The sequence below is a fragment of the Pseudorca crassidens genome, chromosome 14 (assembly GCF_039906515.1).
Source record: "Pseudorca crassidens isolate mPseCra1 chromosome 14, mPseCra1.hap1, whole genome shotgun sequence".
Classification (NCBI taxonomy): Eukaryota; Metazoa; Chordata; class Mammalia; order Artiodactyla; family Delphinidae; genus Pseudorca; species Pseudorca crassidens.
Genome location: NC_090309.1, coordinates 60,755,929 through 60,778,123, shown reverse-complemented (window position 1 = coordinate 60,778,123; position 22,195 = coordinate 60,755,929). Strand labels below are relative to the sequence as shown.

Genomic DNA, 22,195 nt, shown 5'->3' with positions numbered 1-22,195 from the left:
GTGGATGAGGCTGGATCTTGTCTTTCTGGTGGGCAGGTCCACGTCTGGTGCTGTGTTTTGGGGTGTCTGTGGACTTACTATGAATTTAGGCAGCCTCTCTGCTAATGGACGGGGCTGTGTTCCTGTCTTGCTAGTTGTTTTGCATAGGGTGTCCAGCACTGTAGCTTGCTGGTCGTTGAGTGGAGCTGGGTCTTGTTGTTGAGATGGAGATCTCTGGGAGATATTCGCTGTTTGATATTACATGGAGCTGGGAAGTCTCTTGTGGACCAGTGTCCTGAAGTTGGTTCTCCCACCTCAGAGGCACAGCCCTGACGCCTGGCTGGAGCACCAAGAGCCTTTCATCCACAAGGCTCAGAATAAAAGGGAGAAAAAAAAAGAAAGCAAGAAAGCAAGAAAGCAAAAGAAAGCAAGAAAGCAAGCAAGCAAGAAAGAAGATAAAATAAAATAAGATAAAATAAAGTTATTAAAATAAAAAATAATTATTAAGAAAAAAATTTTGAAAGAAAAAAACGGACGGACAGAACCCTAGGACAAATGGTGAAAGCAAAGCTATACAGACAAAATCTCACACAGAAGCATACACATACTCACAAAGAGAGGAAAAGGGGAAAAAATAATATATCTTGCTCCCAGAGTCCCCCTCCTCAATTTGGGATGATTTGTTGTCTATTCAGGTATTCCACAGATGCAGGGTACATCAAGTTGATTGTGGAGCTTTAATCTGCTGCTTCTGAGGCTGCTGAGAGAGATTTCCCTTTCTCTTCTTTGTTCACACAGTTCCCAGGGTTCAGCTTTGGATTTGGCCCCGCCTCTGCGTGTAGGTCGCCAGAGAGTGTCTGTTCTTCGCTCAGACAGGACGGGGTTAAAGGAGCAGCTGATTTGGCAGCTCTGGCTCACTCAGGCCGGGGGGAGGGAGGGGTACAGATGCAGGGCGAGCCTGCGGCTTCAGAGGCTGTCGTGACGTTGCACCAGCCTGAGGCGCGCCGTGCGTTCTCCCGGGGAAGTTGTCCCTGGATCCCGGGACCCTGGCAGTGGCAGGCTGCACAGGCTCCCTGGAAGGGGGGTGTGGATAGTGAACTGTGCGCGCACACAGGCTTCTTGGTGGCAGCAGCAGCAGCCTTAGCGTCTCATGCCCATCCCCACGGTCCGCGCTGATAGCTGCGGCTCGCGCCCGTCTCTGGAGCTCCTTTAAGCAGCACTCTTAATCCCCTCTCCTCGTGCCCCAGGAAACAAAGAGGCAAGAAAAAGTCTCTTGCCTGTTTGGCAGCTCCAGACTTTTTCCCAGACTCCCTCCCGGCTAGCTGTGGCGCACTAACCCCCTTCAGGCTGTGTTCACGCCGCCAACCCCAGTCCTCTCCCTGCGCTCCGACCGAAGCCTGAGCCTCAACTCCCCGCTCCCAACCGCCCCAGCGGCTGAGCAGACAAGACTCTCGGGCTGGTGAGTGCTGGTCGGCACCGATCCTCTGTGTGGGAATCTCTCCACTTTGCCCTCTGCACCCCTGTTGCTGCGCTCTCCTCCGTGGCTCCGAAGCTTCTCCCCCACCACCCCATCTCTCTCCCAGTGAAGGGGCTTCCTAGTGTGTGGAAACCTTTCCTCCTTCACAGCTCCCTCCCACTGGTGCAGGTCCCGTCTCTATCCTTTTGTCTCTGTTTATTCTTTTTTCTTTTGCCCTACCCAGGTACGTGGGGAGTTTCTTGCCTTTCGGTAGGTCTGAGGTCTTCTGCCAGCGTTCAATGGGTGTTCTATAGGAGCAGTTCCACGTGTAGATGTATTTCTGATGTATCTGTGGGGAGGAAGGTGATCTTCGCATCTTACTCTTCGGCCATCTTCTCTCTCTTACTCTTCCGCCATCTTCTCTCTGCAACTAACTTTTTTTTTTTTTTTTTTTGCAGTACACGGGTCTCTCACTGTTGTGGCCTCTCCCATTGCAGAGCACAGGCTCCTGATGTGCAGGGTCAGCAGCCATGGCTCACGGGCCTAGCCGCTCCATGGCATGTGGGACCTTCCCGGACCAGGGCACGAACCCATGTCCCCTGCATCGGCAGGCGGACTCTCAACCACTGTGCCACCAGGGAAGCCCTGCAACTAACTTTTAATTGTCAAGTTGTAGAGATGCAGAAGAGGAAAATACCCACAATTACCTGAAAAGGCTATTAAAATATTCTCCTTTTCCAAATAAATACATGTGAGAGACCAGATTTTCTTCACATGTCAACCGAAACAAAATATCCCAATAGGATGAATGAAGAAACACATCTGAGAAACAGCTGTCTTCTATTTAACCAAATATTAAAGACATTTGCAAAATGTACAACAATCCCACTCCCTTCACTCAATTTTTGTTTGGAAAATAGTTATTTTTCATGAAAATGTCATTTATGTTAACATGTAATAGGTTTATTTTTCTTTTTAATAAATTAATATTTTAAAAAATTTCTCAGGTATAATTGCTAATATAGTCAATAGCAATAGATATAATTAACATAAACAACTTTGGTGTTCTCAATAATTTTTTAAGAGTACAAAAGGATTCTGAAACAGACTCTATTTTACAGATATTTCTGTCCTTCCTCTCTGGTTCACTCTCATTACGATTGCCAGAATAATCCTGGGCACTTTCAACATTATTACTTCTTGCACAAAAGCCTTAGTGTTCCCAACATCCTGTCACTTCCTATCTACACAATTTTACCTGGCTTTCAAGAACTTTATAAATTGGCCCTGCCTTATCTAGCAAATTTTACTTCTCCATGCTCCCCAACACAAGTCTCCATGTTACTTAATCCTCCCTTTCAGTCTCTAACCCTTTACTCCTATGGTTAAATGCTCACCTGGAAAGCACCCCCAGCCCCTATTCCCTCCTCTGCTTTCCTCCTCTCTCTCTGCCTCCTCCAATCTAAACTTTCTCATCGTAAGGGCCCAGAGAGCAAAAAGGACAATGTCTTGAATGTCAGGCTTAAACTACCAATGGAGTATAAGCTTTAAAATTTTTGAATCACTATATTGTATACCTGTAACTTACATAATATTGTACAGAAACTATACTTCAATTTAAAAAAAAAGGTGTGTACTTTAGTTTATAGGCAATGAAGAGAAGATTCTTTGAGCAGAAGGTGGATGATTTATACAGAAAGAATGTTCTTACCATCTCAAGTTTCTAAGAAGAGTTTAAACAAACTAAATAAATGTCTTCTTTGGACATACCTAAATTTACGGTCAAATCTAAGATTTTTCCAATAGACTTTAAGGACTAAGGGAGGTGATACACTGTCACGTTAGGAATCCAAACCTAAAATCTCAGGTCAAGGCAACTGGAACTCTGAAACATGGCATCTTCCAGAACCAAAAAAACTGTAAAAAACAAAAGTGGAAAACAACCATGATTTCCTCTCTCAAATCTAAGGCCTTTTGGTATTGGTGAACAAAGTCCTCTTCCTGATTAGAAGTCCAATTTAATCATATTTTCGAAAAACAAAAACCAGTATGTAATAGCTATATATTCACTAGTCACTAAATGTCTTTACTTTAAAATGACAGAGTATTCTCATATGCATGTAAGTTATGAACATTGCTCAGTATGCAGAAGATACATTAAACCTACTGATTTAGTTTAGGCCTAATAATAAACCACAATGTTTAATTCATTCTATACCCACTATGGCCAGAGATCTAGGTCAAGCCCAATGTCATCTCCACTTTAAAACCTGCTATGATTTCTCCCAACCAGAAATAATGATCTCCTTCCTCTAAACTTAGGTAGTAGCACACGGTTTGTTCCTCTCATGCCAGTTCATTCATTTATTCCACAAATATTTACTGAGAGTCTAAATATGTGTTAGGCACTTTTCTGTGTTCTGGGGATACAGTCATGAACAAAACAAAACCACCAGCTTCCCGGACTTACACTCTAGTGGGAAAAGAAAGGCAATAAACAAATAAATATAAGGTGATACATGCCACAGTGAAAATTACGGAGAGTAGGAGGCAAAGCTGAATTTTTTATAAAGCTAATAAAACTTACAGTTCAGGCCTCCTCACTTCCCCGGGGCCTCTATGAGTGCTGAAAGTTACTGGGACACGTAGAATGTTTCTGGTGGGGAAGAGAAGTCCAGTGGAAGCACTACATGATAGCATTTTTGATCAAATGCCTAAAGAGGCCTCAGAAGAAAGGGACCTGACTCTAAGGTTACAGCATTTTGTTGGGACATCTTTTCTAACTCCAAATAATTATTCACTTTCACACCAAACTTTTTATTCTAATTTATTTGTTTTCTCAATGAGGGTACCCAAATTACTGTATAAAGTTCAGGGCCTACAAAATCTGGATCCATCCCTGGTAAAGACAGAAGTGGGGAGGAGCTGTTTTTTATAGGATGATAAGGAACAGGCACATTAAAAGGTGACATTTGAGCTGAGACCTGAGGGAAATGAAGAAACAAACCATACAGATATTGGGGGGGCGGGGTTATGAGCACAGACAGCAAGTGTAGAACCAGTGAGGCAGCAGCACGAGGAGCAGAGTAGGTCAGGAAGACAGGAGCAGGAGAAATACATAATAATAAACAGTGTTACCGACAATTAACAATTACTGAGTATTATGTGACAGGCACTGTCCCAAGTACTTTTTTAAAAATATTTATTTATTTATTTTGGCTGTGCCAGGTCTTAGTTGTGGCACGCGGGCTTCTTAGTTGCAGCATGCAGACTCTTAGTTGCAGCACGCGTGCAGGATGTAGTTCTCTGACCAGGGATCAAACCCAGGCCCGCTGCATTGGGAGTGCAGAGTCTTACCCACTGGACCACCAGGGAAGTCCCCCAAGTACTTTTCTAAGCATCTCCATTTTACAACTGAGGAAACTGAGGCACAGAGAGAAGGATTAGGTAATTGGCTAGTGGGTGGTGAAACTAGGCAGTCTGCCTCCAGAACCTGCTCTTAAATCACACTGCTGAATATATACTACCAAATGTAAAATAGATAGCTACTGGGAAGCAGCCGCATAGCACAGGGAGATCAGCTCCGTGCTCTGTGACCACCTTAGAGCGGTGGGATAGGGAGGGTGGGAGGGAGACTCAAGAGGGAGGAGATATGGGGATATATGTATATGTATACGTGATTCACTTTGTTATAAAGCAGAAACTAACACACCATTGTAAAGCAATTATACTGCAATAAAGATGTTAAAAAAAATCACTGTGCTGTGCTACAGAGAAGTCAGTTGTCTAGATTATGGAGTGTCAAGACAATCTCTCAGCCAGTAAGAGATTTAATGTGCTAGAAAAGAGGAAATCAACACAGTTTTGATCTCAAACTACGATAGCTAAAAGTAGGTTTACAATTTATGTCCCTGTAAATAAAGTACCAAGTCTTGTCATTTTTCCTACTCCACACACAGTCCCTAGGACCTTTCCTTTCATATTACAGCTATTCAGTGTAGGATGAATGTTAAATGGACTCTCATGAGAGAATGACTAACTACTCACTCTCAATACAAAATAATTAGATGTTGTTTCACAAGTAAATATACATACAAATCAAATTTTGGAGGTAAGTACCTCCTTTAGGGAATCAGATCCATATCAAAGTCAGGTAAGCTGTTTGTATCTACAGAAATTATCCCACAATCTGTTCCACTGTCATTTTCCACCTAAAATAACTACTGATACGAGAAAACTCTACCTTAATTTACCTTAAATACTCAATCATTCTGAAGTTAGGACCACTTCCTCTGGTCCCTCTAGACTTTGTCCTCCATGAAAGTAAAAATGGGCATAATCCGGATACACATGTTTTATTTTCCTTCAGCTGTTCTTTTCTAAATGCTTAAGGTCTTCATGTCCCTCATAGGAGGCGAGGTTTCAGAACTGAGTTTTCCAGAAAAGTTCTTATAAATCCTGACTATAATGAAAGAATTAGTGTTTGATGATATTAATCGGAATACCATGAGAGACGCAGAGTTACAAACAAGTCAACACATAATTCACTAAATACTTGAACATACAAATTAATTTCCTGATTTCACTGTCTAACCTTCAATTTTTCTCCTGTCAGCTTTCAGAGTCTCTCTACATAGATCACCATGTGAGTGCTACCTTGGAGCTTAGCCACATTACAGCCTCTGCTTCAGAGGGAATGGCTTCCAAACACACATAGATAAAATCAATATCAACATTTCCAAAGCATGTTCTGCAAGACACCAGTTCTAAGGACAAGCAATCGGTATTACAGAGAAGAATCCCATCATCAAGTAACTTTGGAGTTTGCTGGGTTAAGCAAAGTTTACCAGGTTTCTTTACCATAGGACTCCTCGGCCTCTGATACACTCATAGTACTGCTTTCCCTGGAGCATCCTGGTCACAGTTTTTTGTTTGTTTGCTTGTTTGGCTGCATCCCACAACATGCAGGATCTTCTTAGTTCCCCGACCAGGGATCAAACCCGTGCCCCCGGCAGTGGAAGTGCAGAGTTCTAACCACTGGACTGCCGGGGAAGCCCCCTGGTCACAGTTTGGAAAATGCTTATGAAGTCCAGTCTGGAAGTAAAAGATGATTCCAAGGCTTCAAGCCTTAACAAACTGACACTACTGGGGCTTTTGACCTTATCTCCATTTGTCAGCTGGAGATAATGGGCTAGAACTCAGAAGCACAAGCTGGAGGCATCTGGGAGTCATTCACAGGGACAAAGCTAACTCCACAAGACCAGATGAGATACTCCCTGAGAAACACATGAAGACCAGTACTTCAAAACAACCCTGCCTTACCCTACCTCTAGCTTTAGTATCGTCTCTCTAGCAATAAATCTAGAAAAACATCCGTAAATGAAGACTCTAAGGTAGGAATAATACAAATTAAACTGGAAAACTGCCTGAGAAAAAAATAGCATAATGCATGTGAAAATCATACTAATGTTGATAAATGTTGATAATGTGATATGGTATACGAAGACCTAACTTCTCCAAGCTTCTCCAAGTAATCGCTTTCAAGTGACAAACCTATAGCTCATTCATTCTCTTCTTTTTTGGGATCATGGAACTCTTTGAGAATGTAATGAATACCAAAAGCCATCTCTCCAGAAAAACACACACACATACAACATTAAGCCTATAAATTTCCAAGGGTTTCGTGGGCCCCCTGCGGCTCAACCAGAGCCCTTTCTAGCTGTCAACTCCCAAGCCCCTGAGTAACTCCTGCTACAGATACTTCATCTGACAGACAAAGCCCAGAGTTACAGCACATTTAAAAGTGTGTAAGCCTTTACTTTTTAAACTATATTTTCATGTACTTTAAGACAGTGCAGAGGAAATGTATATTTGCATTTTTTTGGCCTCAAAAAAATTAAAACATATTTGTTGAGTGAAACAAGTCAACACCATAAACAGAAGGGCATATGATGGTAATAATATCTTCACGACAAAACAGCCCTGAGAGGCTAAGTGATTTTATAAGGCCAAAGAGCTAATAAATTCTAGATCTTCCACATCCTAGCTCAGTACTTTTTAACTAAACCATGCCACCTTAAATATAATAAGCATATTATTACACTGCATAGGATATAGTTTTCAAAATAAAAATCCCTTAAAACACCAACCTTCTAAGAATGACTATAAATAATTAGGCCTCTAACTTACTTACTTAATTGGACCATTCCATTTTTAGCACCTAAATACTGACAAATTAAGGAGCAAATTATATATACCGGCTTTTGAAAAAAATTCTTTAAGGCACTACTCTCTAATCAACACCATTTGTAAAAATAATGAAAATCGAAAACAGCAAAATACAAAAAAATCTGTTATCTTTATAGCATGAACATGACTATATACAGACAAAAATACAAATAGTTTAAGCTTTGGGTCATTCAGCAAACGGGATATGACGCCAAAAACCACACAGAGTTTCTCTGCTTTGAGCCCCTGATATTAGAAGAGTCTGGCAGGCAGGGATCAAGTATCTATTATCTGATGTCCACTTGGCAGACTCTACAAAAACAGTGAGGCCTGGCTGCACAGCAGGAGTTAGGTATTCTAACTACTACCTAAAGATCCACTCTAACTCGGAGTGTGGCTGCAACTAACATGCTAAAATAAGTGTGTGCCTCCGTTTCTCCACTGGAAATTCGATAATACATTATCTGCCCATATGCTGGTTAAGGACACAGTAGCTAGAGCAAACTGGTTCACATTTTGGCTTTGCCACCTACGAACTTTGGCAAGTTACTGTAACTTCCCTGTGCCTTAGTTTCTTCTGATGCAAAATGGAGTTAGTAACAGCATCTCTTTCATTGGGCTATTGTAAGGACTGAGGTAATACATGGAGAAGTCTTCGAGCAGTGCCTGGCAAGTAATAAGCACTCTATAAATGTTAGTTTCCATTATCATTATTTTAAACAGATGACAAGATTAATCAACTTATACCTGCACTGCACTTAGATGTCCTTAGGAAATTACAGGCCTTAATTTTTTTACGTTTTAATCATGTGGCTTAACTACCAGCTGTTTTTTCTAAATATAGTAAATACATGGCCAATTATTCTTGTAAAGAACTGAAAAAGAACTTACTGTCTACACTGCCACCTAAGCCTGACACATTAGCAAAGTTTCAGTTAACTTTTCATCTCAATATAACCAGACTCCCTTTTTAAAAAATTTATTTATTTATTATTATTATTATTATTTTGTGGCTGTGTTGGGTCTTCGTTGCTGTGCACAGGCTTTCTCTAGTTGTGGTGAGCGGGGGCTACTCTTTGTTGTGGTGCGCAGGCTTCGCATTGCGGTGGCTTCTCTTGTTGAGGAGCATGGGCTCTAGGCACGCGGGCTTCAGTAGTTGTGGTGCGCGGGCTTCAGTAGTTGTGGCTCGTGGGGTCAGCAGCTGTGGCTCACGGGTTCTAGAGCGCAGGCTTAGTAGTTGTGGCACATGGGCTTAGTTGCTCCCCAGCATGTGGGATCTTCCCAGACCAGGGCTTGAACCTGTGTCCCCTGCATTGGCAGGTGGATTCTTAACCATTGTGCCATCAGGGAAGCCCTAACCAGACTCCCTTAACCAACTCTAAGCTACCTGGATTCACTCACTTCAACTTTCACAATCACTACAAATTCCAAGCACAATACCGTAATGGTTATGCTTACAGTGGCCTCCTAACTGCTCTTTACCTCTGCCCCCCCATCTCCACTCCCCACACTGCAGTAGGTAAAGCTTGAAAGCTTGTAAAAATCCAAGTCTAATTTCACTCTCCTACTTAAAACCCTGCAATGGTTCCTTATTGTGCTAAAGAGAAGTCCCACCTCCTTACAAGACCAAAGAGGCCTGCATGATCTAGGGTCATCCTCCCTCTCCGGCTACTGAGGCCACATAGGCCTTCTTTCAAATCCTCACCCTGTTCTTTAGGGCCTCCAAGCCTGCACAGATCATGCTTCCTCTATCTGGCATAATTCCCTCTCCCCATTGCCTCTGACTCCCCAGCGGAGATGAAGTCCTCCTGTTATACACTCTCCTAACCCTAATCCTAATCCTCTCCTCTCGGCAGCACAAAAGAAAACTCAATAAAATAATTGTTTAAATGGTTGTTTAATGTTGTTCTTATCCAAAAAATATAAACAAGTAAGACTTGGGAACATGTCTCTCTTTTAGCGCTACAACCCAAGTGCTTAGATAGATGCACAGTACCTTATACACAGTAGGTGTGTCACATAGGTGACAACATAGACACCTGTGTTGTCTATGGAGAAAAGTGGTGATATAACTGATGATGGAAAGCAAATCATCCACAAAACAAGACTAATGCAGAATACTGGCTGCACTGTATTAAATATCTAAGTTACCATATGCATTACAAGTGAAGTAAAAGTAAAAACCTACTGCTTAAAGGTGGGCAAAATAAAGTTAAGACTCAACTTTCCAAAGTAAAGTTAAGTTTCTTTGTGCATCCTCAGGTGTTATGTGAAACAGGCGGAGTTCCACTTCAGTTACCAGTAAGAAGATACACAACCAAATCAAGACTGCTGCCACATTTGGCACAAGCCTGCTCTTCTTGGCAGTCTCTGTGAGGCCAAGAGTTGAGCTGGCCAGAGCAGCATGATTTATCTGCCACATTTAGAAGTGGTCCCTCTACAACAGGAATGCTATGCTACTAATGGGCTTTGAATTCTAACCTTGCCAAACCAGTACCTTTCCTAAGTATTCAATTCACTTATATATATATATAAAAAAGCTGAATCCTATGTGTCACTGACAAAAACAAGTTTAATAAGGCATCACGGTCCAATTCGAGTTGGAGAAAAAGTTGCTCTTTCGAAAGAAAAAAAGAAGGAAAGACGGGAGGGAAGGGAGGGAAAGAAAGAAAGAAAGAAAGAAAAGAAAGAAAGGGAGAAAGGGAGAAAGGGAGGAAGGAAGAAAGAAGTCATGCTAACCAGATCTCTTTTACAAAAGAAAGTCATTACTTGGAAAATTAAAAGAAACTGGTATGCGGATGCTAGGAGGCTTAAGGTTGAGGGGCTGTCGATGGACGCTGCCCAGTGAAATGACTATCGCCGGGCCTGGTGGGCAGCAGATGCCAACCCACCGCGAACAATCCCAGGTCCGTGGAGAGCATGCAGGTTTGACATAAGCCAAACCCCTGCTGTCCGGCTCGTCGCACTGACCCTGCCAATGCAACAAACGCGCAGACCCTCTCCGCGCGGTGAGGAGCGGAGTTGCCGCCGCCGTTCAGCGCTTCCCGGGAAACGCGCGTCCGGGGGAGGCTCAGGTAAGGACCCGGGGATCTCGGGATTAAACGTTTGGCCCTTTGTTCTCTGCACGGTCGCGGAGCCCTGGGCACCCGCCGCTCCTCCTCGCCCACCGCTCCCGGGCGCCAGCGTCTGCCGCCGACAGGCAGCGCGGACTCGGGCGCCCCGACTCGCCGGCGCCCCTCGCCCTCCCCGCGGCGGGTCAGCGCCCCACGGCCTCAGCGGCGCGCGGCCCCTCGCCCTCACCTTGTAGACGTCGCCGTAGGTGCCGCTGCCGATGCGCTGAATCAGCTCGAAGTCCTCCTGAGGGTTCCGGCGGGACAGATCGAAGCAGGGGTTCATGGCGGGCCCCGGGTGCCCCCAGCCTCCCTCCCGGGCAGGGGAGGGGGGGCGCTCAGGGGGCCACACGGAGAGTGGGAGCCGCGGCGGGCCCCCTGCTCCCCCGGCGGTCACAATCGCCCGGCTCCACGCTGCGGCCGCCGCCGCGGACGACGACAACCGGCCTAACCGTCCCCGCCCCCCGCAGCCCGCCGCGGCGCCGAACCCGGGTCACACCCACACAGAGCCGAGGACGCTCGCAGCCCCTCGCTCGGGGTGAAACTCCAACATGGCTTCCGCCTTCGCCGCTCCTCCCCCTCCCCTTACTCCGGCTCCTCCACCCTCCTCCCCTTTCCCGGCTCCCGCCCGACTGCGCAGCCGCGAGCCCGGAGGGAGCGCTCCCCGGACCCGCGCGCGGCCCTCCCCGTGCGCGCTCCGGCTCCCCGCGCTTGCCTGGCGAGGCCCGGTCCCCGGGCCCTATTCGGCCAAAACGGCCGCGGCTTCCCCGCGCTGGGGACCCGCGCGCGACCGCCGCTGTGCCGTGCCAGAAAAGGCTCGCCTGCTCCCCGGGACGGCGGAGGGGGGGCAGGCAGAAAGGAGATCCTATTCGCTTCTCATTTACCCAGCGACAAAGTCTGACGTCGCCGCATCAGGTCCCCATCCTAAGCAGGTAGTATAGTTTTAATTTGCAAGACGGCCCGTGTCCCGAACTTTTTTTTTAGAAGCAACTATACATAGGACACAGCCGAGTCCCACAGACTTTCTGGGATTGCGGGGAAGGGGTTGTTGTCCTGAGGAAATCCTCTGAAAAAAGTGAGCTGTGCTTGCTGCGACCCCTGACACTCGGGCCCTTTGAGTTGACCTGACAGGGTGCAAAAAAGGACAGGTCAGGAGGGCGGCCAGGGAGGCGTGTGGAGTGGGTAGGCCATGGGAAGCTCTGGAGGAAAAACACGCCAAACGGCCGCCAGCCCTTCCGCGTGGAGGGCGTGGGAGGCAGCCAGAGGCCAGAACTAAAGCAGTGCTTGACCTTCACCAGAGGCGTGTGGATTATCAAAGACGGGGGAGGGGACCAGCAAGCTGTCTAGCAACCTTGCAAAGGAGAGGTGGGGTGGGGGTGAAGGGTGGAGCGTGGACGAGATCCATTCCCATACCTGAAATGTCAACCTGTGATGGTCCGCAAGCTCTACAGCTTAACTACCCAAAGCCCCACCCTGCTTCAGACCCAGATTGCAAGCCTTGTGGACACCAGCTTCAACTCTTATTATCTGTCCAAGAAAGCCCGTGGGTATGGAGGGCTAATTTTCTGTTTTCAATAAACTGCCCACTAGGCATTTCCAAAAGCTTTAATCAAGTAGGTAGGTGATGGCCACTTTGGCAATACCGCTTTGGAGTTTTGCTTCAGAAGCTGTTTCCTAGTACCCTTAGGCACCACACCTTCTGACCGTTAATATTCCCTAAGGCCTCGTGGCTCCCCGAAAAACTAGGTCTTATCAAACTCGTTAAATATAAAATAAGTATAATCAAATAATAGTCAAGCGAACTATTTACAGTTAACTGCCACGTACATTTTTATCTTTTCCATCTCTTTGCCTACAGTAAGATTGCATGTTTACTGAATTCTCAAAGAAGTTGTTTGCCCTATCTGTTGACTAAAAGATGTTGGAAAATGACCATCTCTTCACCTATACAAGTAGACTTTCAATTATCTAGTTTTTAATTATTTTAAAGCATCAGTACTAGGAGCATATTACCTACACTGCTGCCCTGTGAATGCTTATCATTGGGTTTCTTCTAGATGGATCGACCTTAAAAGACTCTGGTATCTTGAGAATTAAACTCCTGACTATAAATATTATTCCATGGCTAAGGACCCTCTTTTTTGCCTGTTTAAGGCACTTGCCCAGAGGCAAGACTTCCTTCAGCCTGTCCACTTTTGGAGAATTGTTTGGCCTCCTTAAGCCAAACATGAGGATAATTAGCCCAGGGTTCAGATAAGCAGACTTAATAAACGATCTCAAATAGGAACCAGTTCTGCTCTCTTTTTCTGCCTTTTTAATGCTGGAAAGCCAAATTCTCAGGATTGAATGCTGCACAAGAACGTTCTAATGGTTTCACTGTTTTGTTTGCAAGGATTATCTTCTGTGCAGATAACTTTGCATTTGCATCACTAATAGACTTCTTTCAAAGGGAAAAGACATTTCAGTAGGGCTGAAACAGTCTTTAAAGTTTTGTTTGTTCCATTTTGGCAAGGCCAAGCTAGTCCTTTTGAAAAGACATGGATTTGCATGTAAGGGCCTGATTTGCCATATGGGTTACAACATAAATAAAAGGGCTTTTGCAATCAACAAAGAATAAAATATTTTGCTGTTGGTAATACATACATACAGCCAAATCTGATGTCTTTTTTTCTATTCTAACACTCCTCAGCTTCACTAGAAGTAACACTAATGATCACACTTTCTTTGAATCAGAGAAATAACTTCCCTCTTCTATGATTAGAAGCATCCTTAGAAGTCCTAAACTGCTTCTACAGCATCTCTCCTGGATTTACTGCTGCTTGAATACCTTCAGTGAAAGGGAACTCACTGCTTCCGAAGTACCCTGCTTCAGTATAAGATAGTGCTAGTGAATAATCATAACAATAATAAAAAAATATCTAAAATTACCAAGTGCTTACAGCGTGCCAGGAACTGAGCCAAGTACTTTCCATGTATTATCTCATTTAATTCTCACAACAACTTGATGACATAGATATTATTATCTCCATTTTTTGAGGCACAGACAGATTAAGCTACTCAAGGTAATACAGAAAGCTGAAATTTGAATAGAGGTAGACACAAAGGCCAAGCTCTTAGCCACTAGTCTGTAGTTAAAGTCTACTTTAAAAAATTTATCTTATGCTAAGCCAAAATCTGACTCCCTGTTACTCAATTGGAGTCAGTGATTATTAGATTCTAGTGGTGTAGAGTACAAAGAAGAAAAACCAGCGTGCCTGACCTCAAGGAATTTGCAGTCTCACAAAACAGTGTGAGAAAAACAAAGGAGGGACCTAAATGTAGACAGGAAGATGTAGGAATGATGCTAAAGTAAATTTTGAAAAATATGTCAGAATTTGCCAGACAAACAGGGGGGAGGTGGTATACTCCAGGCTGACCACTTAGCCCCAGGTCCTTAAAGCATCCAGCCACATAAGCATCACACAGTAGGGAGCATGTAAGGCTAAGGTGGACAGTAACAGTTGCCACCATATCCATACCACCTTTCTGTTAGCCCATCCCTCGTGCATCTGTGGCTTAAAAATTCCTTGGTCTTCACCCCAGCTTTCAGTTTCATCTTCAGGACCTCTTGTCTAATAACCCACTGGATCCACTTCTTTGGTTTATTGACCATATAGCCAGCATTCACATTTTCAGTATACCACCAGCTCTGGGAAAGGAATACTGAGCCAGACTTCACACAGAAAAGACTCATTACATCTGCCAGGGAAGGAGAATCAGACTCAGACATGCCTGTGAAACAATATGGCAGAAAGTTCCAGGAGGTTATATAACCTAGCCTAACACAGTTCTGAGCCTGGCTACCTGGGTTCAGATCTTGTCTCTGTCTCCTTACTGAACAACCTTGGGAAGTTATTTCAAACTGGGGCTATTATGAAGAGTCGAAAAGAAAATACCTGTAAAAGTCAGCTGTACCTGGCACCACAGTAATCCCACAAAGTATTAATTACTGTTATTTTGAGTACATTTTAGAATGTTTTAAAGGCTGACAGTTATGAGGATGGGGATGGAGATACGATTTAGGAAGCAAAGGCAATAACATAAGAGACCTTGAATTAAGGCCAGGGAGGCCTAGGATGGAGAAAAGGGAAGGAAACTAGGAAATAATTGGACGGTGAGGAAGCGGACAGTGACATGGATGACAAGCAGGTTTCTGGCTCAGACTATTGGGAAGATCCCAAAAAGGTAGTAGCATTTGCCATAATAAGAGGAACTGGGGTTATTTGGGGGAGGGTTATAACACTGGATCAAAATAGATGATTCTGTTTTGTATCTGTTAAATTAGAGGTGCTCAAATAGAAATGTGAAATAAGTGATAAATTTTACATTTATCACTAGTAAAAATTAGGGTTGAAACTTAGAAGAAATTTCGGGACTAATTTTTAAATTTGGAGAGCCATAGTTCAGAAATGTTTGTTGAGCATCTGTTAGGTGCCAAACATATATTAGGTTCTGGCAATGCAGTAGGTCCCTGAACTCAAGTTGGGGCTACAGACAAGTTCTCATATAATTTCTTGACGGTGAGATAAGTACTGAGGTGCAGAGAAGCAAAGCAAGAAGAAGATACTAGATGCCACTCGGGCTAATAATTTGGTTGTTTTTCAACCTATATATATATTTTTAATTTCTTTAAATGAATTTCTTAATTTTTTTAAGATAGTAAATGGATATTTTTGAAAGCATGTACTCGACATTTATTTACAGATGAGGTGGAACCCTGCATGGGGAGTGGGTGGAGATGGAAGTCCTCAGGTGTCAGCTCTCAGCTTCCTCTCTGTTATTCTGAGCAATTCAGCTCTGCTTCCAGACTTGCATACATCCTAGCACAGTGTTTCTCAGTGGAGGTTTCATTAGCATTTTGGGTAGTCCTTGCTTGCATGGGACTGTCCCCAAGCATTATAACATCCCTGCCCCGCCATCAGTACTGCTCCCAGCCATACTGACATCAACATTTCCATATGCCTAGGGTTGGGCTGGGGGGTGAAGGTAGTGACTAGATTGAAAATGTTTGCCTATCATGTCCCTTTGGAAAACTATCACCCACACCGAACTATTTATCATAGAATTCCTTTCTATTTAATATAGTATATTCCCTGAGAGAAGTCCTGATATATAAACATTGTCCCTTTTATTACATTTCCAATATTTAGCACCCAAGTGATATTTCACTGCCCTCTGTAGATGCACAACCAAGATTCCACCTGCCCTTTATTATGTAGTTTCCGGGATCACATAAGAGGGCAATGAATCTAGTCTTTGCAGGTTATGGAAGTCTTCGCAGAGGAAGGAAACTCTAAGCTGAGACTTAAAAGACAAGTTAGAGAATTAGCCAGGCAAGAAGGTGTATTCCATACTGAGGGTAGAAAGTTTACATTCAAAGAAGTGAAAGTAGTTCTGTTTGGGGTGAATAACGGATGAGGCTAGAGTGGTAAACGGGGACCAGTACATTAAGGGGCATTGTTTCAGTAGGGCTGAAACAGCCTTTAAAGTTTTGTTTGTTCCATTTTGGCAAGGCCAAGCTAGTCCTTTTGAAAAGACATGGATTTGCACGTAAGGGCCTGATTTGCGGTATGGGTTACAATATAAATAAAAGGGCTTTTGCAATCAACAAAGAATAAAATATTTTGCTGTTGGTAATACATACATACAGCCAAATCTGGGCTCTATTGTGTTAAATAATTTGGATTTTTGAGAACACAAGGGGGCTATTGATGGGTTATCAGCACAGCAGTGGCATGATCTTACTTGTGCCTTAGAAATGTTCTGCTAGCTGCAGGTGGAGAATGAATTGAAGGCAGATGGCAGGACTGGAGACAAGATGGGAGAATATGTAATGCAGTATCGTCTAATGAGCAGTCTTTGCTCTGAGCTCCTCAGTGGCCTCACTGAGCCTTTCTCAGAGCTGCTGTGCAGTCTGAGACTCGTCCCGCTTACTCCGCCATTCCTCTTCATCCTTCCAGGTATTTCCACAGATAAGTCTCTTGCACTTCTAATTCAATTTTACCATCTACAGAATTAGTACAATTAATATCAGTGAAGCAAAGAAGGAGGGAATTTTAAGAAGAGAATGAGCGAGTGTGTTAAATGCCAAAGAGAGACTGAGGAGGGAGATATAAAAGTATCATTAGGGCTTCCATGGTGGCGCAGTGGTTGAGAGTCCGCCTGCCGATGCAGGGGACACGGGTTCGTGCCCCGGTCCCAGAGGATCCCACATGCCGTGGAGCGGCTGGGCCCGTGAGCCATGGCCGTTGGGCCTGCACGTCCGGAGCCTGTGCTCCACAACGGGAGAGGCCAAAACAGTGAGAGGCCCACATACCGAAAAAAAGAAAAAGTATCATTAGCTTTGTCATCACGGAGGTCAGTGCTGACCTAACTATTGATGTTCATAGTTCCTCTCCTGCTAGTGTGTGTCCTCTTAGTTATATCCTCCCAGATCCCCTTCAGCCTTTCTCATACATCATGATCTTCATACATTTCATCTGGACCCCCCTCATATGGACACATGTAATGTATTAATATCTTCCTAAACTCTGGCACTAAGCATTGAGCTCAGTATTCCACATGCAGTCTGGTCAGTATTGACTACAGGAAGACTATAACTACCTATTATCTCAACACTATATCGTAGCCCAAACTTTGATTCAGCTTTTTATAGTTGGCAACAAACTCAGGGCCACTGTGCTGCCCAACTCCAGGGGATCAGATTATAATCTATAATTATATAATCCTCAACTACAACTGGCCCCTGGGTCTCCATCAAGTAACATCTCCAAAAAACATATTTGCTCCCCCCCTCTGAATCAGATCATCAGAGGTGTTCTTGAACCCCCATTGCCATAAAGTGCCAGGGACAAGAACCTGATCTCATAGATCCTACTGTAAAATTCCTGCTAACAGTTTATCAGATCAAATAGCATCTTCTCATCACCAAGCAGATAAAACACACCAACAAAACAGGGCATAGAGTACACCTACCCCGTGTTGCTATCAGGTGAGATCTTGCAAAGACAAACAAGTTAGACAAGAACCTTGTCTCTATAGACAAGAACCTCCTATCTTCTTGAGAAGCCAGAATTTCAAGGGGGTGCTCTTGGGCCTGCACTGTAGGGAATTGATATCTTTTTAGACCCAACTAATCCTTGATGGGTGTAGGCTCTGTGAAACATAGACAAAATACTAAAGGATTGTAAAGAAGGGCAGACTGAATACAGTCTGGGTGAGAGATCAAGAGATGCTGAGATAATCTACCGATAAAAATCCTAGTTATATTCACCTTTTATCCCCTGATAAGTCAGTGCACAGTGTTTCCCTGGTTCCCTTTCATATAACATCTAGCCTAAAATTCCCCTTAGGTGCCCTCAGTTAAAGGGTATTGCCCTGTCCTCTAGTTCCCAAATACAGAGTGAGGCCACGGTTGGGCCAGATTGGATCGAGTTGACCCAGAACAAATGCAGTTACATACACTGTGTTTCCAGGGTAGATTACTGCCCAGAGTGCTATCCTACTGGCCTGTTCTTTAGAAGCTTTATTCTAGTTGCTATTACTCCCTTAGGAGGAGTCCAGCCCCTGCCCTCGACAAAACCTCTAGGAAAGCAATCTGCTCATAGATCTAAAAAGTTCATCTCTTTGGAGAAAAAAATCCGTGAATTTGGTTTAAACCTGGACTGGAATTTTTCTTGATCAAAACAGACAAAACAAAAACAAAAATAACAACAGAAATAAAAGCCCAGTTAAGTAATTGAAATAACATGTGCCAGGAGTTTTTCGTTATTCCTTACCCTCTGCTCATAGCTCAAGGCAGATGTGAAGGTGATTCATTTCTTAAACTGACCCAGATCTCTGCCCCAGGAAATAGGTCATGCTGGGTCTGAGCTCATGGCAAAGCCCAACTGGATCAGGGCCTCTTCTCAGCATTAGAGCCAAAGCTTCAGTCTGGAATCTGATCATCTGGGTTACTTAAGATACTTTTTTTAAAAATTATGTTTAAATTAGGACTCATCTGGTAGTATAAACTTTCCCAGCTGAGTACCGATGCCATCAGAAATAGTTTAAACGTGTTGATGGAATAATTGTTCTCATTGTAAAAGGAATAAAAGGAAGGAAACTCATGAAAATTTCCCTGCTGCTTTGTATTTCATTTACAAATGGCTAAGCTCTTACATGAAATTTGTGAATAGTCCTTTTCAAGCATAAGTGTGGAGCTGTACAGGCATTCTCTCTCTGTCTCAACATCAATACCATTAAGTGGGCATCAATATCTGAAAATGTTTGTATGAACTTTCAATACCTGAAAGTATAACACTCTTACACTGCTGATGCCAATATTTAGGGCTTACTTCTGATCTAAAGAGAGCCCTCTTTGGTCCTTCCAAATAAATCCAAAACACCATGTCTGCAAATCTGAGTGCAGTCTGGTTTTTGCTACGAGGTACAAGCCTCTTAATTTGTCTCTCGGGCCCCATTCTCTTCTTCTGATATACCACACTTGGCCAAGAAACATGCTTCTTAAAATGCCAATGATGGAAATATGGAAGTCTCGGGGGGAAGCTAAATTTGGAATGAATGTGAGCTCACTTTTAGGCATATTATGTTTGAGAAGATGAAAGGGCATTAAGGAGAAGCCATTGCAAAGATAGTGACAGATTTAGAAAGTGCAAGAGGAAATTAGATCATCACGTGTAAATTTAAGTCATACAAATAAAGACGGTAGAATAATGAGATCTCTATATGAGAGTCTGAGAGTGTAGAGCAATGGTGAGCAATCTTTTTTTTTTTAAATGAAGGCCACTTAAAAGGAATAGAAAATGTTTCTGGGCCTTGTTTTTTAAACATTTAAAGTGAAAATAATGTACCTTCCATAACAAGAATTTATGCTGTGGGATAATTTATTAAGGTATGAATATGTAACCATTCTTCCCCAGGCAGTGTTTTCCAGCCTGTCTTTGCGTGATATATTTGTGACGTAGAATTTAAGGAAAGGACAGTGGAGACGTGATGGTGGGGAAGGAGGAAGACAAAGGGAATAATTTAGCCAGAAAGGAGCTAAATCAACCTTTCAGGTGTTGGAAGAAAGAGAGAAGGGAGAAAATAACCAAGAGCCCAATAAACTGGGTCCTAGAGAAAGAGTTTGTGTTTTAGGACTAGAGAGAATAGAATGGAACTCAAGCGTGGCTCTGTAACCATGAATGGGTTGCTCATAGGTGCTCTTTGACAGCTGCAAGTAAGGATTGGAACACCTTTTTAAGATTGCAATGTATCTTTATATGTGATCCTGGGCAGAGTCTGAGGTAGGTGGGATCCCAGGATTAATTAAGGTTAAAAGAAGAATGCCAATGAGAAATTTGCCAATACTTTCGAACTGCTAAAATATTATCTGGTTATATGTAAGAAGTCACGACACAGAAGCAGCTTTCAAATCTTTTATAACTTAATTTGCATTACTTTTTAGCATTTATAAATATTTTCATATTTATGTCTCATTTTATCTTTGGAAAGACTCCTTCATTTATTATCGTCCTTAGTTTACAGATGGGGAAATTGAAGCTTAGAGGAGTGAAAATCAGAAACAGATCAGGGTTTATAATTAGTTTCAGTCAGTTGAACATCTACTGAGCTTTGATTACTGAGTTTCAGGTTATATTAGATATTGGGGTTGCAAAAATGAATAAAATGTTCTCCCAATCCTCAGCTACTCAACCAGTCCTTTCTTTGCTCTTCTCCAGTTCTCTCCCAGAGGTTTGATATCCCGTCTTAGCTGGGGCTGGGCAGGTTCATGGTGTGATCCAAAGCTGAGCGTCACCGACACAGAGTGCTAGTTTATAGCAAGAACTGACTCCAGGTTACTCTCCAGTTCCATGCCTATGATGTAGTCATCAGAGTTGCAAAGGTAAGGAAGAAATGGGAAATCTCGTATACTGTGGGGAGGAGAATAAGCTGGTACAACCACGTTGGAAGGCAATTTTTCATTCTCAAAGCTAAAGATGCCCTTACAATCTAACAATTCCATTTCTACATGTATAAATGAAACTCTCCCTCAAATGCATAAAGAGACATGTAAATGACTGTTCATTGAAGCATTGTCTATAACAGGAAAATAATTGGAAACAACCTAAATGTTCATCAACCTGAGAATGGATAAGTAAATTGATGTATGATCACACAGTGGAATACAATATTATAGTTAAAATAAATGAACTAGAACTAGAATTAGAATATGCATAAATCTCAACTAATAGAATATTGAGTGAATAAAACCAAGTAGCGGAAGATACAATAAGTATGCTACTGTTTACATAACTTTAAACACATCAAACAATACTGCATATCTCCGTTTGTAATAACATTTTAAAATATTCGTGGTTATGATAAATTACCAAATTCAGGATAGTTGTTACCTCTGCTGAGAAAGCAGGATAATGATAGAGTATGTAGAAGCCTTTAGCCAAATCTGTATTTAAAAACAAAGACGTGGATCTAAAGCAAATATGGCAAAAAGTAAATATGTGACAAAGCTGGGCGGGAAAGACAAAAGAAGTTGTTATATTATTTTCTATACTCTGTATGCTTAGAATATTCCATTTAAAAGTATCTGTGGTCCTTGAACCCTGGAATTCTGGGATTTTCTTGTGTTTTTTACTTTGTGCAGAATTTTCTTTTATTTTCTTTTGCCCATGCTAAAATTCCATCCATTCTTTGATACCTAGCTCAAGTCTCACTACCTTACTGAGAATTTCTGTGACCATCTTGTCAGTTCAAACTATTGCTCTCCCTTTTCAAAACCATGATAGATCTATAAGTCTCTCTTGTAACTATGTATTTATGACCAGATTCTTTCATACTGTTGTTTAAATATATATTGTCTTGCATTAATATTTGACTTTACACGTAAACCTTGTTTCTCCAATTGTAAGAGCCTTAAGAGCAGGGACAATGTCTTAAATGTCTTTAATTCTTCACCAGTGCCCAGTAGAGCCTAACCAGATACTTATTAAAGAAAAGTGATATATAAACCATAACCCTTCCTACAAAACCTTTACATAGAAAGTTGAAAATACTAGTTTGTGCTACATTTGCCTTTATTTTCCAAGAGAGAGAATACTAATGAGCTGTGAAATGACCAAAAATCAGGCAGCAGAAGGGAAAAGAAGAAATAATGGATTTGTATATTACACATTCTGGATAATCAGCTCTTAAATGATTAAATGTGGATAATCTCTTATGGGGAAAAGCAGGTTTTAAAAATTCATTTTATGACTATTGAATTGTTTTATAGTTATTTCCAGTTTTCAGACACTCTTAGGCCAAACTTACAAATTATTTATTTTTTTATATAAATTTATTTATTTTTGGCTGCATTGGATCTTCGTTGCTACGCGGGTTTTCT

General features: G+C 42.7%; 2 protein-coding genes across 5 annotated transcripts in view; one reads left to right on the top strand and one right to left on the bottom strand.

The window, feature by feature from the left end:
• Positions 1–11,400, bottom strand: part of MAP4K3 (mitogen-activated protein kinase kinase kinase kinase 3) — a 189,034-nt gene extending 177,634 nt beyond the window's left edge. For 2 of the 4 annotated variants that reach the window (XM_067703185.1, XM_067703187.1), the window contains exon 1: positions 10,964–11,400. In XM_067703185.1, coding sequence (XP_067559286.1) covers positions 10,964–11,059 — 96 coding nt within the window. In that variant the 5' untranslated portion in view covers positions 11,060–11,400. The remainder of the gene's footprint in view (positions 1–10,963) is intronic. The other 2 variants (XM_067703186.1, XM_067703188.1) reach the window with 2 other exon arrangements.
• Positions 11,401–11,472: 72 nt separating this feature from the next.
• Positions 11,473–22,195, top strand: part of TMEM178A (transmembrane protein 178A) — a 248,029-nt gene continuing 237,306 nt past the window's right edge. The window contains exons 1-2 of the mRNA XM_067703195.1: positions 11,473–11,705; positions 20,535–20,698. The gene's annotated coding sequence lies outside the window, so the exon portion shown is untranslated. The remainder of the gene's footprint in view (positions 11,706–20,534; positions 20,699–22,195) is intronic.